This window comes from Hylobates moloch, unplaced genomic scaffold (genome assembly GCF_009828535.3).
Source record: "Hylobates moloch isolate HMO894 unplaced genomic scaffold, HMol_V3 SCAFFOLD_4, whole genome shotgun sequence".
Classification (NCBI taxonomy): Eukaryota; Metazoa; Chordata; class Mammalia; order Primates; family Hylobatidae; genus Hylobates; species Hylobates moloch.
The window spans coordinates 138,264,396-138,279,975 of NW_026652279.1; the positions used below are offsets into that span (position 1 = coordinate 138,264,396).

The following is a 15,580-nucleotide window of genomic DNA, read 5'->3' on the forward strand; positions in this document are numbered from 1 at the left end:
ATTTCCATTATAAAAGCTGATCTTTTAATATCAACTATGTGGAATTATCTGATGCAGTAAGATCATAACAAGGTATTTTTATAAAGTGTATCCATATCATTAAAAGCATAGCTCCGAATGGAATAAAATACCTTCTCCCTTGCAGCAGCCTGTTTTTCGCGGAGGTATTTTTCTCTACAGCGATCACATACCAGATACCAAGTGCTTCCTCCTATGCCACCATCACCACAGTTACCAGCCCATCCTCCACAAAAATGCCCAATGCTATTGTAACCTTGTCCACCAGCATATCGGCCACAACCTTGAAACAATACCAAAAATAAATATTTAACACTCCAAGTGTCCTTAACAGTTTGATCCTTATTACTCATACATTAATGACAGATTTCTCTTCTCAAAGAAAGCAAAATACTGAAGTAGATATCTTATTTTTCAGGCTATTAACTATATCAGAAAAATAGCTTACTTGATCAAAAAGCAATCAATTAAATGATGCTCCAAATATGAGAGATAGTTTCTAATCAGGCAGATTAAAAGAGAGACAGAATATAGGTACATTTAGATATACTTATGTCAATAAAATTAGACAAAACAAGTATAAAAGTTCTATAACAATGATATATTTTCAGAAATCACATATTCATAAAACATTCGAGGTGTAATATGTAGACAAAGAAAAAAATTAACCAAATTTGTATTAGGTGAATTTGGATTATTAGTCAATGTTACAGAAATCATTACATTTACTGAAAATGCAGTCTTCTGATAAAACAATATCACCTCCATAGGAAAAAGCCTATAGAAATCAATCTAATCTAATTTAATTTGCAATTCTGAACAGGAAAATAGTAAAATCGAAGGAGATGCCCTGTGTGTATGGGCATGCCATTGTTTCTGCTGTGTGAGACAGACACATTAATGGCACACCCTTTGGTTAACACATAAAATTTTTTAAAACATGCTACATGAAAGTGAAATAGCACTAAATGACTGGGCCATCATAATATTCGAATTTATCTGTTTTTCACAAAACCCTGTACTGATAATGTACTTCAAAAATGACCTTCTAACATACTCTAAATTCCCTATCCTTTGACAAAATTCATAGAACAGCTCAAATGAAGTGATCTGGTTCATTAAAGAAAAAAGTACTTATACCTACATTCAATAGTATCATTTACCTGGGTGAGCTTGTCTCATGTGATAGGTCACCGGGTACGGATGTGACTCCCCACACAGTTCACAGATGGTATCTTTCTCTGGTCCTCCTACTGCTAGCTGGGCCATCTCTCCAAACAAATTACCCCTGGGCCTAACTTCTGCCTTTTCTTTTTTCTTTTTTTCCTTTTTGGACTTCTTATTCTCTTTCTCACACTCTTTCTTTTTAAGAACTGCACAGGAACCAGGACTTGGAAAAATCATATTCTGGGAAGCAGCTTTGATAGTAGCCAAAGAGATGTCTTCCCAAAAAGCCACTAAATGTTGTAAAGTTAAGGGAAGAGGAGACTTAGACTTCATTGTGTGATGCATGGACATTTCAAAAGTGGTCTCGGTTTTCCCATCCTCACATTTTTCATGCAGAGGTGGTTCCTTAAGCATAGACAATACCTTGTTTTTGTTGATGCTACCCATCTTAGATATATCTGGTCCATGGGGTGCAATATTAAACATATTCAGTGCAGATGATATTTCTAATGAATGTCTATTTTTTAACTTGGTTTCTTTTTCCTCTGTAGGTTGTTGGCTATTTAAACTACTCCTTATAGGAGCATGTTCTTTGGAAAGTTCAGGATGAAACTTCAGGAAAGAAGAACAAGCCATTGCATCATGTACTATGCCTTCATGCCAGAGGAAGGAAGCAAACACAGCTCTGGCACATTCAGCCACAGAAGGAGACATGGCTTGCTTGGCTGGCTCTAAAGGTTTGGATCCATCTCCTTTGAAAAGAAAACTCGATTTTTCTTTTTTGGGCCTGGTGTGTCTATTAGCACATTTTCGACTTATTTTGGGGGATGCCCTCATTTCCTGTTCATCTTTCAGTGGTGCTTTTCCAATGCTAAAATGAACTTTATTTGAACCTTCATCCACACTCTTAAATTCACTGCTGTCATCGCAGGTGCTGTCTGTTAGACTATCTGTTTTTAAAGTACTTGAGGTGCAGACTTCGACCACCTCACTGTGGAGGTTTTCCTGTACCACATGGGGAGAGGGAGCTCTATTTTCAGATCCAGGGGAATCTGTAGAATCCTTTGGTACTGATTTTGGTTTTGGTGACGTTGACCGTCCCCTCAAAGGTTCTGTGAGGGGCATTTTCTTCTTGCGGAGGGTATCTGGATCAAGTGTGTAAGAGTCTGATTTGGAACGTTCCCGAGGAGGATCAAGCTTTGTCTTAACAGGAGCAGTACTTTTTTGAGGTAGATTTTTATCATGTGGTGAGGAGGAGCGTGGAGAACTAGCACCCGATGGGCTAGACCTATTGGCTGGGAGAGTCTTTGGCTTAGGAGATGACAACCGAGAACCTGGTCCTGGGGATTCAGCTCTGGAGCTAGAAGGCATCCTCCCATCAGATTTCAATGTCTGCAAGGTGTTATGGTTGGGGGACAATGACCTACTATGGGAATCTGACCTCAACTTTGCAGCATCAGATTTTAAGATGAGGGATTCACTAGCAGATAAACCTTCTGTGCCCCTTGGCTTCTTCTGATCAGCAGTAGTCCGGCTCATACGTCCATCAGGTTTAAGTGATCTGCTGTGTTTAGAGGACAGCTCTGATTTTCCTGATGTAGAGGCTGGTTTAGAAGATGTTGAGATGTTTCCTCGATCACCTGTATGGTCCATTTTATAGTGAAACTCATTAATAAAATTATAACTTACTGATAATTTAGCCACTAAACACTGAAATAAAAAAACATAGCTACAAAATTGTTTGTCATACATACTAAATACTTGAAGAATAAAGGAAAGAAGGGGGAAATATTTCTAATAAAATTTCTACACATCATTACACAACCATTACCACCAAAAACTATATTCATGGATGCAAAACAACAGGTTGAACAAATCCAGTGTGAACTATCAGTGATATCTCAACCTCTGCCCTAGTGCAATAACTAGTTAGAATTTAAATTCAGTGAGGGACTAGAAAGAGGCAGAAATTAATCTTTTGGGGAATAAGAAATTATTTAATGTTAAAACTTGTATTTTAAATGTATAGTAGAGCTAAATTTCCAGCAGAGTGATACCTTGCATCCTTAGGGCAACGGTATGGGTTTTGTTGAATTAGAGAACTGAATTTATGCATAGATACGATTATAATTTTTAAGTGTATGCATACATACAATTAGGCTAATAAAGAGTTGCTTAAGAGGCACTGTTTTATGATGATCAGATTAGAGTAGTTTATAATGAGCACATGAATGCCCTGAAGCTGTTATTTAATTATTTATAAACAGGTTACACTCCAAAAGTTCAGGAAGCTTAGCTGCTTATAACTCAGAGCCTGTGTCCCCTTGGAAACCACAGAAACGGTGGATCCTCAGAATGAGTGGTAAAAGTCTGAACTGCGGACCCTCAAAACAAGGAGTCAGGAGAATGACAGAAAAACAGGATGAAAAGAAGAATCACCTCCCTTTTCTAAGGCAAAGCATTAGATATTTCTGCATGGACATTAATTGTTTTTAGCACCCTGCCTTCATTCAGTGTCTCTCCTTCATTCTATTTTATGCTTTTCTTTGAGGCATTAGAGCCAGGCTGCCTGTGACCCAAGTAAATGGTACAAACTTCAACATCACCTTTCCTCCTTAAAATAAAAACTTCTACTCTTAGTACAAGTGATACCAGTTAGTTGTTAGGAGAAAAGCAATCTGACTGAAGGGTTTCAAGTGGTATAAAACACTGAAAATCCATAAACCTATCTGGAAGTATTTATATTTTTTCAAAGAGAGTTCCTAGGAAATTAAGGTAGATTTGTTAACTGGTTATAACTGCAGGTTATTATTTTTTAAAAGAAAAAAGGATGTGAACAAATTCAGATGACGTAGGAAAATGTTTTTTATGCTTCCGTGCATGTGTTAAGTGTGTATAGTCACGCTCTAGTTCTCTATGGCTCAGGACAGTAGTGCTGGAGAATCTGCCCCGGTCTTTGTCAAGGGCAGGTATTTTTGTCTGTTACTCTTCACTGATGTAATACCAAGAACGAATCCAGGAATACAGTAGGTATTCAATAAATATTTGTTGAATGAGTAATATATTCTAATTTTCTTGATTTTTTTTTTCTGCTACTCCCAAGTATTCAGCTTCTCCAGAAGTCTACTTTTTACAATTAAGGCTCCCAAGGCCACAGGACAGAGGTGACATTAGTTATTGATGTGTAAGGGTTAGATGCTTGCAAATTGAGTAATTACGTGGTGAAATAATAGAGTATGGCAAGTACTTTATATAGGGCACACTGATGAACTAAATGTTTAATTGCAACATGCCAATATTTAGGATAATTTTTCCTGTTCTTTGGATGAATAAAAGTAACTAAAACATAATGCTTTTTAGTTTCTTGCAAAGCTTCATTATTCAATCATTAACCTCCTTTACCATATTATGTGCTCTGTTTTATAAATATGGTATTAACAGATGGGGCTAAATTTTGAAAAAAGGGTTTAAAAAAATCTCAATTTAGAATTCTAACTATCAGTGCTGTCTTGGGAGAGCACAGATAAACAGATGTGATCTATGAATAAGTACCCTTAAACTGTTCAAAAGTAGTTTAAAAAATTGCTACCAATCTAATCTTACTGACCTAGTAACAGCATATGGCAAATTTGGTAAACAAATTATATTTGGTAGATTAAACATCAGTAGTCATGGCCATTAATTTTGAGTATGTGATGTTTGGAATACTTGTTTCTTGTTATTAATCTGACAGCTGGAGACATGTTTATCACCTTTATCATCACATTTATTTCAGAAACTGAACCACACATAATGGGAATCTAGACAAACAATTAGTAAGTCTTTTATATTTGGTATCCCTTTCTCCAAAAAATCCATCTGTAAACTGAAAGAGGTTTTCTCTCTAATTTATAAAAAAGGACAACTTGTATAGGATTTCTAACAAATGGGAAGGGTTCATGACAAAGATTACCTACTCCCTGTGTCAGATGTGTCTTAGTGGCTGACCTGCACAACAGCTGCATGCAGAGGAATGGTGAATACCTGCTGATGCTACCTCTATTCTAGGAATGCATATGCATTTACGATGGTAGGTATTTACTCATCATGAAAACAACCTCTGTGGTTGCCTGAAAAATGGAATCTGACAAATACCAGGGACACCACTGTCATATGTGAGCAAAAAAGTTTTTTACATAGTGTTAGAAAGATTAGGCATTTGTATTTCTTATTATATCTCTAATAGTGGTGAATATTTTCTTAAGATCTGTTAAGTGGTGACAGCTAAATACTGTTGAAGTTTAGGCACATAAATAATGGCAGAAACATTTCTTTTTCAGATGTATTTCTCAAATGATAACTAAATCTTTTTGAAAAATTTATTTCTCCAAAATGTATTTTATATATTAAAAAAACCTATGCTTGTTAAGTGTGGTAAGCCCCTGTGCTAATTTATGTTTATCTTCTTCATTTGTGTTTCAAATGTTTTGCAGCATGTTATTAAATATTATTAAAAATTGTTATGTTGTGGCTGCTCAAAATATCAATAAACATAAACAAATAGTTTGACAAAAATCTTCAGACTATACATAATACTTTCACATTCATCTCCTAACTTATTTAATGACTATACTTTTACATTTAAGTGATAATATGCAAACATTTTTCTAACTTTAAAGGAATCCTGAAGAAATAATAATGACAGGATAGAAACTTAGGGCAAGCAAATTAAATGTTACTAAACATGTTAAATGGTAAGTATTCATTCACTGAATGACCCATATATTTTTTCATGCCAAAATCATAAATTATCAGGATACTATTATCATAATACTATATGCATATACCACATGGCATGATATATAGCATATATCAGGTTACATGATACTATATGCTATTACACACAATACTATATACTATATAGCACAGGTTGTACAATACTATTTACTATATTTTTATATTTCCTATTTATATATTTATACTGTCAATTGTATAATGAGAAACATATAGCTGTTTTATCTATTTCTAAGAAAAAAAGAAAATCAGTAATTAGTTGAAAAACTTACACAATATGTTAGGCATTGCTGTAAAAGTTCTTTTTGATAAAATTTTATTTAAATACAAGATTTTAAAAGATTTACAAGATTTAAATTTAATTAAATAATACTTTAAGACAAAATATTTAAGTAGGCATCTGTAGTGTTTCAAAAAACCAAAAACATATTTTTAAATTGTCTGAAATTTTGTCAACTGTCAATAGTTTAAACATTTCTAAGTTTAAAATATTAAAACTTAGTCACTAGGAAAACAATATTAGAAAAATTTATGCCACACAGGACAGGTAGGTTTACATACAGATATAAATAGACACACGAGTCCTAATAACTAATTTAAACTTAAAAACTTTAAGTTCATTATCAGTGTTTCTCATAAAAGACTAAAATAGTAAAATGATTTTTATATTATATAACAGTAAGTTTAAGATTAAAAAATGTGCTTTATGCCGTGCACATATATCATCTTTTTCTGATAAAAATGATTTAAAAAATTCCCTGGATTAGGTAATTCTTTCTTTATACCTATTTTAATTTTAATGATCTCATAAAGTTTTAAAATTAAGTAAGAGTAATGTTTAACCTACAGATGTAATAAATATGCATAGCTACTAGGATAATCTATATTATAATACTGAATAGGAGCATCATAAATTACTCAAACATATACAAATGTAAATAAAATGATAAACTTTAATTAAAAAAATGGAATGGCATGAACATGACTGAGATGAACAGAAACATCTTTAATGACACTCCCTATGTTCATTAAGAATGGCCCATCCATGAATGCATGTATACCCACCCTTCAGTTTGTGAGACAGAGATGAGAGAGCAGAGGCAGGCCCAGCTACACCATAATTTTTGTAAATGCGCTCACGAGAAGCAAAGTTGCGAGATGGAGATTCTACAGTGGAAAACATTGGCAAAGAAGCAGCACAGATTCAATGGAAAAAAAATTTAGCAGAGAACACAAGCAAAAACAAAGCATTTCAAATGGTATGCAAGTATAAACTGTTATTTTAAATAGTTTATATTCTGCTATATTTTTCAACAAGTTTACATTTCTCTAAAACTGAAAACAAAGGTCGAATTAATTAATTTAGATTAATATGTGTTAATGTCCAAATTTGTTAACTTAAAACTTAGTAAGGCTCATATCTCTGATAAATCAAAATTGAGCATTTCATTTTAGACTTACATTTCTTTGCCTCGGTTTTCTTTAATTTGGTGCTCATTTAAATAAAGATTTACAAGTTTTTTTTTTAACAGTGGAAGATAAAGAAATGTTACTTATATTACTTATGGCTTAACCTATTGTCACCTGGTTTCCTGAATGAACTGATTACTATAATTTTCCAGCATGTATCTCAGAATGGACTCAGGGTGACACTGTGTTTGGCTACTTTTCTGGGTCCATCTTCAGTGAAAACGTTAGTACTAACCCCAGTATTTAGTGTTTGTTTTGTAGATCCTACTTCTGATATCAAATCTCATTTACACAACGTGTCACAACACAAAGCAAAGAAAATTTATAAGTCACTGAAAAAATGTTAGGAACGTCAATGATTTACTATGCAGGAAATGAAGTACTTAATTTGTCTTTTTTTGAAGAATTAACAGAGCCTTTAAAGTGTCGTCTTTTAAAAGCAGTAAGCTAAAAAACATCTCTATCTTAATTTAAAAAAACTCATTGTATTTAAAGTTTTTAACTTATAGCAATTAAAACAAAATTAATTGGTTGTGCTGAAATAAATTCAGGTAGTAAGGAGATAGTTGTCTTAGTATTATTGAAATAAACTAGACACAACACACACTTTTCTTAAAATAAAAAAAGTGCTGTTTTAGGCTGATTCATTATTATGGTCAAGATTAATGATGAATGACCCATAAATTAAGAATTCATTCAATGTAAAGTATGAGTATATATTACGTGTTAGATACTGTTCTATGCATTGCAGACACAGTGGCAAACAGGAACAAAGTCCCTGCTCTCACAGAGTTTATATTTAGGAGAAAGGAGAGAGGGAATGAACAAATAAGTATACATCACATCAGGTGCTGAGAAACTTAGGAGTCATACGCCTACAGATGTGTCATTCTCCATGACTGCAGAACACCACTTTGGGAGTGACGCCTAGAAGAGGCCAAAGCCCTAGGACACTTCTAGATGAGGATGTAGAAAGGAGACTAGAATTGAGCAGTCAATAAGGCAGGAAATATCCGGCAGGCAAATGAATGTTTCTAGGAAGAAAGACCAACTCTGTCAAATACTGCTGACAGATTAAGTAAAATTGACATCTTAGAATCAACAACTGAATTTGGCAACACAAAGGCACAGATTGACTACAGCAGTTTCCGAGGATAGGGACTAAAGCTGGAATGCAGTGAGCTCAAGAGACAACAGGAGGAGTAGACAGCAACATACATGGCATAAAACCATGTTAATCTAAGTTTTAAAAAGTTAAATTTTTAATATTTTTGTACATCCTTCATTTTGAACAAATCTATAAACCTCAAAAGATTGTCAGGTGCTGCAAAAGAAGCTCTTATGCTATTTAAGTGTCATATAATAAGGAGTTTGCAGCTATTATTAAAATATCAGTTAGGAGGGTGATACAATTCTTCAAGACACGAACTAGAATGGTGGCAGCCTCTGAATGGAAGAGTTAATTCAGGGGGAATTCAACCTGCCAATATAGGAAGGAATACAATCTCCTGTCCTGGCTGCTAAAAATCTGTGAAGACTCCACATAGCAGGAAGACACAGGAATAGGAAATCAGAAGAATACCATCTTAATTGGAAGCACACATAAAACAGAAATGTGAAAAACTATGAGGAAACTTATAAGATGTTAGAGGTTTAAGGACAAACTCCTATAAAAAAGTTTGAAGGCAAAATGGCCTTCAAGTCTGTTCAATGTATTATAAAGGCTAGAGAGACTGGATTCCTAGGTATGATTCAGAGTGAAAAAAAGAAATATTTTTAAAAACGAAAGTCTAAAAAAGGTTAAGTGACTAAAGAAATTAAGCTGTTGCTGAAAACAACACGTTCTACACATTAAATTTTTACAAAATCTGGTCAAGTTTAAACATACTTTCATAAAGTTATAGTTAATTTTTATAAAGATTTATACTTTTTAATTTAAAAAAGGGAAGCAATCTATGAGATACATTGATAGCTATACACAAAAGAAAAAAGTTGATAGATGTTTTAAAAATCAGTTGACAGAAATAATAATGCTTTTACAAAATCCTGTTAATACAGATAAGACAACCAGTTATTATATTCATCTCCACAAAATTTTGATTCTTTTTTGGGTATCACTAAGTTAAAGAGAATAATATTAAAAACAATTTTAAAGAATCAGGATTTTTCTCCAGTGCTCATCCTGAAGTTAATGTTGTATGTTTACTATAGCTTGCCCTTATAAACAACATGGTTCTTTATGGGCCATTTTGTTTTCTTTGTTTTGGATCCCAAGTATTAAATTCCCTGAGTCATATCATTTCCTAGTCATAGAAACTTTGAGTTCATTTTAAATTGTACTTTTTAAGTCTTCTCTAAGTACTGATGATAATAATAAAACCGTGTAACTTTTCTTTCTAATAAGGAACGCATTCTCATTTCAGTTTAACAAAAAGATAAATGGTGGTTTTGCTGTATCAGGACCCTGACCTTATCGGTGGAACCATAAACTAGAAGAATCAAGGCACCTGTCAACACCTGGTGGCAGTACACAAATCTGGAGGTTTTGGGATTTTAAAAGTAGCATATATTATTTTTGAGTATTGAGTCAACCACTAAGCAATGATTGGAAATGTTAAATTTCATGAGTAAAAATCAATAATACATGATTTTTTAAAAGAATAATTTTTAGCATTAAATTCAGTTTGGTGTTCAATTTGTTGATTTCTTACTATGTTCTATAATCAAGCTGTGACATTCAATAACAATTTGCTAAATTATTGGCAGGCAATGTTCAAAGAATTATAAACAGGCTATTCAGAAGGACAATATACTGGAAATACATTATATTCAGGAGGCTAGGTGTCTAATCACAATGCATATATCACTGTCACCAATACTCAGAGCAGGTGAGATAATATAGATAAAAAAATTTTTTTCAAAGACATTCCACTGGGATGTTACAAACAACAACAGGCAAAAAGAATCTTTGGCATGTAATTGTGCTTCTCATGTTGTTTAGTTCTCAATCTTGAGGAGGTAGTGGAGCAGTCAGAAATTTTATAGTCTTAGTAAAACTACTAGATACAATCTTTTATTCTCTTTAAGTTTCTTTTTTTTTTCTTTCCAATTATTTTCTTTCCAACTTTTATTTTAGGTTCAAGGGGGACATGTGTAGGTTTGTTACATGGGTAAACTGTGTGTCATGGGGGTTTGGTGTAAACATAATTTTGTTGCCCAGGTAATCAAGCATTACCTGACAGGTAGTTTTTCAATCCTCATCATCCTCCAACCTTAGATGCAATCTTAACTAAGATATTGGAAAGAGCTTGAGGAGGTTTTATAAATAAGTCTTATGACAATGGTCAAATAGCACTGTATTCTGTTCATGCTATACATACCTACGTTTATGTATTTATATATATTTCTTTAGATATAAGAAAATCTAATTCTATAGATCTGTCACAAACAATTAAGATTTTAGGCCGGGCACGGTGGTTCACGCTTGTAATCCCAGCACTTTGGGAGGCCGAGGCGGGTGGATCACGAGGTCAGGAGATTGAGACCACGGTGAAACCCCGTCTCTACTAAAAATACAAAAAATTAGCCGGGCGTGGTGGTGGGCGACTGTAGTCCCAGCTACTTGGAGAGGCTGAGGCAGGAGAATGGCGTGACCCCGGGAGACAGAGCTTGCAGTGAGCCCAGATCGCACCACTGCACTCCAGCCTGGGTGCCTGGGTGACAGAGCGAGACTCCGTCTCAAGAAAAAAAAAAAAAAAGATTTTGCCACATTTATGGTAGAATGATGGGAACAGTGCTGCTGACTTTCCTCAACTTAAGTCCTAGTCATTGTGCATTTCTATTTTTCTCTGAACAGAACTTCAGATATTTTTGACAGCAATAGGCTCCTACAAGAAACAGTAAATAGGTCTAACTTTATAGTTGAGGATATTTGAGAAATTAATTTTTAAATTATTTAAAACATATTAGAAACTAGTTTATTGGTTCTTATAGACAATATATAAATTATGCCTTCAACTTGGCCAAAAGATGTGATTAATCAAACAATATGCAGATTTAAAAACAGGCATAATTAAGTGTGATTATTATTTCCACTTCTATTAATGCTTCATAGGATTTTTCAGAAAGTGACAGGACTAGGCACAGTGGCTCAAGTCTGTTATCCCAGCACTTTGGTAGGCCAAGGCAATCAAATTACTTGAGCCCAGGAGTTTGAGACCAGCTTAGGCAACATGGTGAAACCCCATCTCCACAAAAAAATACAAAAATTAGGCAGGTGTGGGGACACTCGCCTCCAGTCCTCGCTACTCGGGAGGCTGAGGTGGGAGGATCACTAGAGCTTGGGAGGCGGAGGTTGCGGTGAGCCTAGATTGCACCACTGCACTCCAGTGTGGGCGACAGAGTGAAATTGTCTCAAAATAAATAAATAAATAAAATTAAAAAAATAAAATAAAGTAACAGTGATGATTTGCATATACTCTTAGCTATGGCAGCCATTCTTGACTGACAGCTTTAGATGCAGTATCACTGCATAATACATCTAATATTCTTCTTTGTAGTAAACTTATCAGGAGGAATATGGAATTATGTGAATGGTAAAGGAGCTTAGGATGTGGAACAGAAACTAAGATTTATTTACATAAATGTTGGTATACTAAAAGAATGAGACTAAAGATTTATTTATATAAATGTTAGTATTTATGTAAGACTTATTTACATAAATGTTAGTATACTAAAAGAATTATGCTAACAGAATGAAACAACAACATTTTAAACTTAAGGATAAAATAGAAACAAGCTTTTTCCTAGACTATGACATTAATCCATACGATCTCAATGTGGAAAGAAGATGGGATACATAAAGTGGATTCCCCCCAAAATACACTGTTTCTCTAAATGACATCTACACATAATTGAACTTAAAGAAAACATACTCATAGCATATTATTGAATATATTCTAAATCTCTAGTAAATATGGTTAAGGAAAATAACACTTAGGAAAAGCATATCATTTCAGGGTTTGTGATGGCCGAGACAAAAATTCTGAGCATAATTTGATGGGTATACATCTTAGGCCTTAGAAAGAATAACTTCAAAATATAAGAAGAGACAGGTATTGCTTCCCGAGCATTAACTTGAGACACAAGAAGGTTGGATATGCTTTTAAAAGTAAAAATCTTACTTCCCACAAATTGCTTATTAGTTGCAAGGGAAAAATATTAATTATACGTAAGAGAAATCAGACATTTTGATAAAGTGATTAGCATTAATCATAACCCTTTCCTGCCTCCAGAAGTGACATCCTGAGAAAGAGACAATGCTTACGTAGCACAAAGACAGCTAAAACCTAAACCAAAAACAGAAGTGCTTTTAGGATAAGATACTTTTTTTTTTTTTTTTTTTTTGAGATGGAGTCTTGCGCTGTTGCCCAGGCTAAAGTGCAGTGGCACGATCTTGGCTCACTGCAAGCTCTGCCTCCCAGGTTCACACCATTCTCCTGCCTCAGCTTCCCGAGTAGCTGGGACTACAGGTGCCTGCCACCACACCCGGCTAATTTTTTGTATTTTTAGTAGAGATGGGGTTTCACCGTGTTAGCCAGGATGGTCTCGATCTCCTGACCTCGTGATCCACCGGCCTCATCCTCCCAAAGTGCTGGGATTACAGGCATGAGCCACCGCGCCCAGCCAGGATAAGATACTTTTAAAGTACTATTTGGAGAAAGAAGGAGAAAGCAGGTGCCAGCAACTCACTGCCTCAAAATGGGAATACGTGTTAATTAGGCAAAGGAGGGAAACTGTTCCATTGTTTCCTTTATTTTTATGTGGCAGGTAGAGGATAGTTTCCTTAGTTCTCTAACACAATGGTCCCCTAACTTTTTGGGAACAGGGACTGGTTTCTTGGGAGACAATTTTTCCATGAACGATGGGGGGTTGGGGAAATAGTCTCAAGATGAAACTGTTCCACCTCAGATCATCAGGCATTAGATTCTCATGAGGAGCTTGCACCCTAGATCCCTTGCATGCACAGTTCACACTAGGGTTTGCACTCCTATGAGAATCTAATGCCGCACTGATCTGACAGGAAGTAGAGCTCAGGCAGTAATGCTCTCCTCCTGCTATACAGTTTGGTTCCTAACAGGCCATGGACCAGTACTGGTCTGCGGCCTGGGGGGTTGGAGATCCCCGCTCTAACAAACACTGACAAATACAGACAATCAGAACAGCCTTGTGATATTGTTAATTACTGGCCTGGCAAAAGTTCATCAGGGATGTTGTTGAGGGGTTTAAAGTATAAAATAGCAAGCCTGGACTAAATGACCTGTCTTTTTCACTTCTTGCAGTCTATGTAAGATAACTGAGATGCAGTTGGAAAAAACCACTGGAATGAGTTAGCAGACTTGTTGCGGGAAGTCAGGGACCCCGAACGGAGGGACTGGCTGGAACCGTGGCAGAGGAACATAAACTGTGAAGATTTCATGGACATTTATCGGTTCCCAAAATTAATACTTTTATAATTTCTTACGCCTGTCTTTACTGCAATCTCTGAACATAAATTGTGAAGATTTCATGGACATTTATCAGTTCCCAAATAATACTCTTACAGTTTCTTATGCCTGTCTTTACTTTAATCTCTTAATCCTGTTATCTTCGTAAGCTGAGAATGTACGTCACCTCAGGACCACTATTGTACAAATTGATTGTAAAACATGTGTGTTTGAACAATATGAAATCAGTGCACCTTGAAAATGAACAGAACAACAGCGATTTTCAAGGAACAAGGGAAGACAACCATAAGGTCTGACTGCCTGCGGGGTTGGGCAGAATACAGCCATATTTTTCTTCTCGCAGAGAGCCTATAAACAGATGTGCAAGTAGGAGAGATATCACTAAATTCTTCTCCTAGCAAGGAATATTAAATATTAAGAACCTAAGAAAAGAATTGCATTCCTGGGGGGAGGTCTATAAACGGCTGCTCTGGGAGTGTCTGTTTTATGTGGTTGAGATAAGGACTGAAATACACCCTGGTCTCCTGCAGTACCCTCAGGCTCACAAGGCGGGGAAAAAACCCCACCCTGGTGAAATTGAGGTCAGACTGGTTCTCTGCTCTCGAACCCTGTTCTCTGTTAAGATGTTTATCAAGACAATACGTGCACAGCCAAACATAGACCCTCATCAGTAATTTTAATTTTGCCCTCTGCTTTGTGATCTTTGCTTTGCCCTTTGCCTTGTGATCTTTTTGCTCTTTGAGGCATGTGATCTTTGTGACCTACTCCCTGTTCTTGCATCCCCTCCCCTTTTGATAAAAACCTGCTTAATAAAAACCTGCTGGTTTTGTGGCTCAGAGGACATCATGGTCCTACCGATATGTGATGTCACCGCCAGAGGCCCAGCAGTAAAATTCCTCTTTGTACTCTTTCTCTTTATTTCTCAGACTGGCCAACACTTAGGGAAAACAGAAAGAACCTACATTGAAATATTGAGGGCAAGTTCCCCCAATACAGACTCTCAAGTCCTAGATTTGCCAGCTATGACTTTGGGGAAGTCAGCAAGAATTCTCTCATCTCAAAATGAGAGCTGGATAACTTCTTAGGCCCCTAGAACACTTGAAATTATGCCATCATAAGACATAACGGCTGCTGCTGATGCACATTTCTTAAATAAACCAAAGGAGGAAAGACGATCTGATGATAAGGATGAGAAGTCTGATTATAAAAAATGAACATTTTGTTTTGTTCAGCTTAAGTAATGAGATATACTACAGGTACAGAAGTTTGAGAGAATAACAAAGTGGGAGATATAGCAGACCTAATCCTTTCTAAATTGAATGCAAAATCATGAGAATGCTTTAATAATATTTTTAATAAAATGTAATATATGAATAATTTTATATTTTCAACTTGTCAGTCAACAATGCCATCTTTAATTATGAGAATGCTAAATATGTTTCTCAATTTCAAGTTATATTATAGCCAATTGGAGCTAAGTCATCCAACTGAACTCATTTTTTCTTCAAAGGTGGTTTTGTGTTTTATTCTTGGTACTAGGTAAGATATTATCTTTCAAAACAGAGCATAAAAGTGGATGTCATTTGAGACTGGCTCCTAACTTTAATCAGCATGTCACTTCCTTTTTTTTTTTTTTTTTTTTTTTT

General features: G+C 35.3%; 1 protein-coding gene across 1 annotated transcript in view; it reads right to left on the bottom strand.

The window, feature by feature from the left end:
* MYCBP2 (MYC binding protein 2) overlaps nucleotides 1-15,580 on the bottom strand; it is a 288,978-nt gene that overhangs the window by 58,465 nt on the left and 214,933 nt on the right. Inside the window, exons 56-57 of the mRNA XM_032151244.2 lie at nucleotides 1,182-2,825; nucleotides 132-301 (exon numbers count right to left, since the gene is read on the bottom strand). Of these exons, the coding sequence (XP_032007135.1) occupies nucleotides 132-301; nucleotides 1,182-2,825 (1,814 nt within the window). The remainder of the gene's footprint in view (nucleotides 1-131; nucleotides 302-1,181; nucleotides 2,826-15,580) is intronic.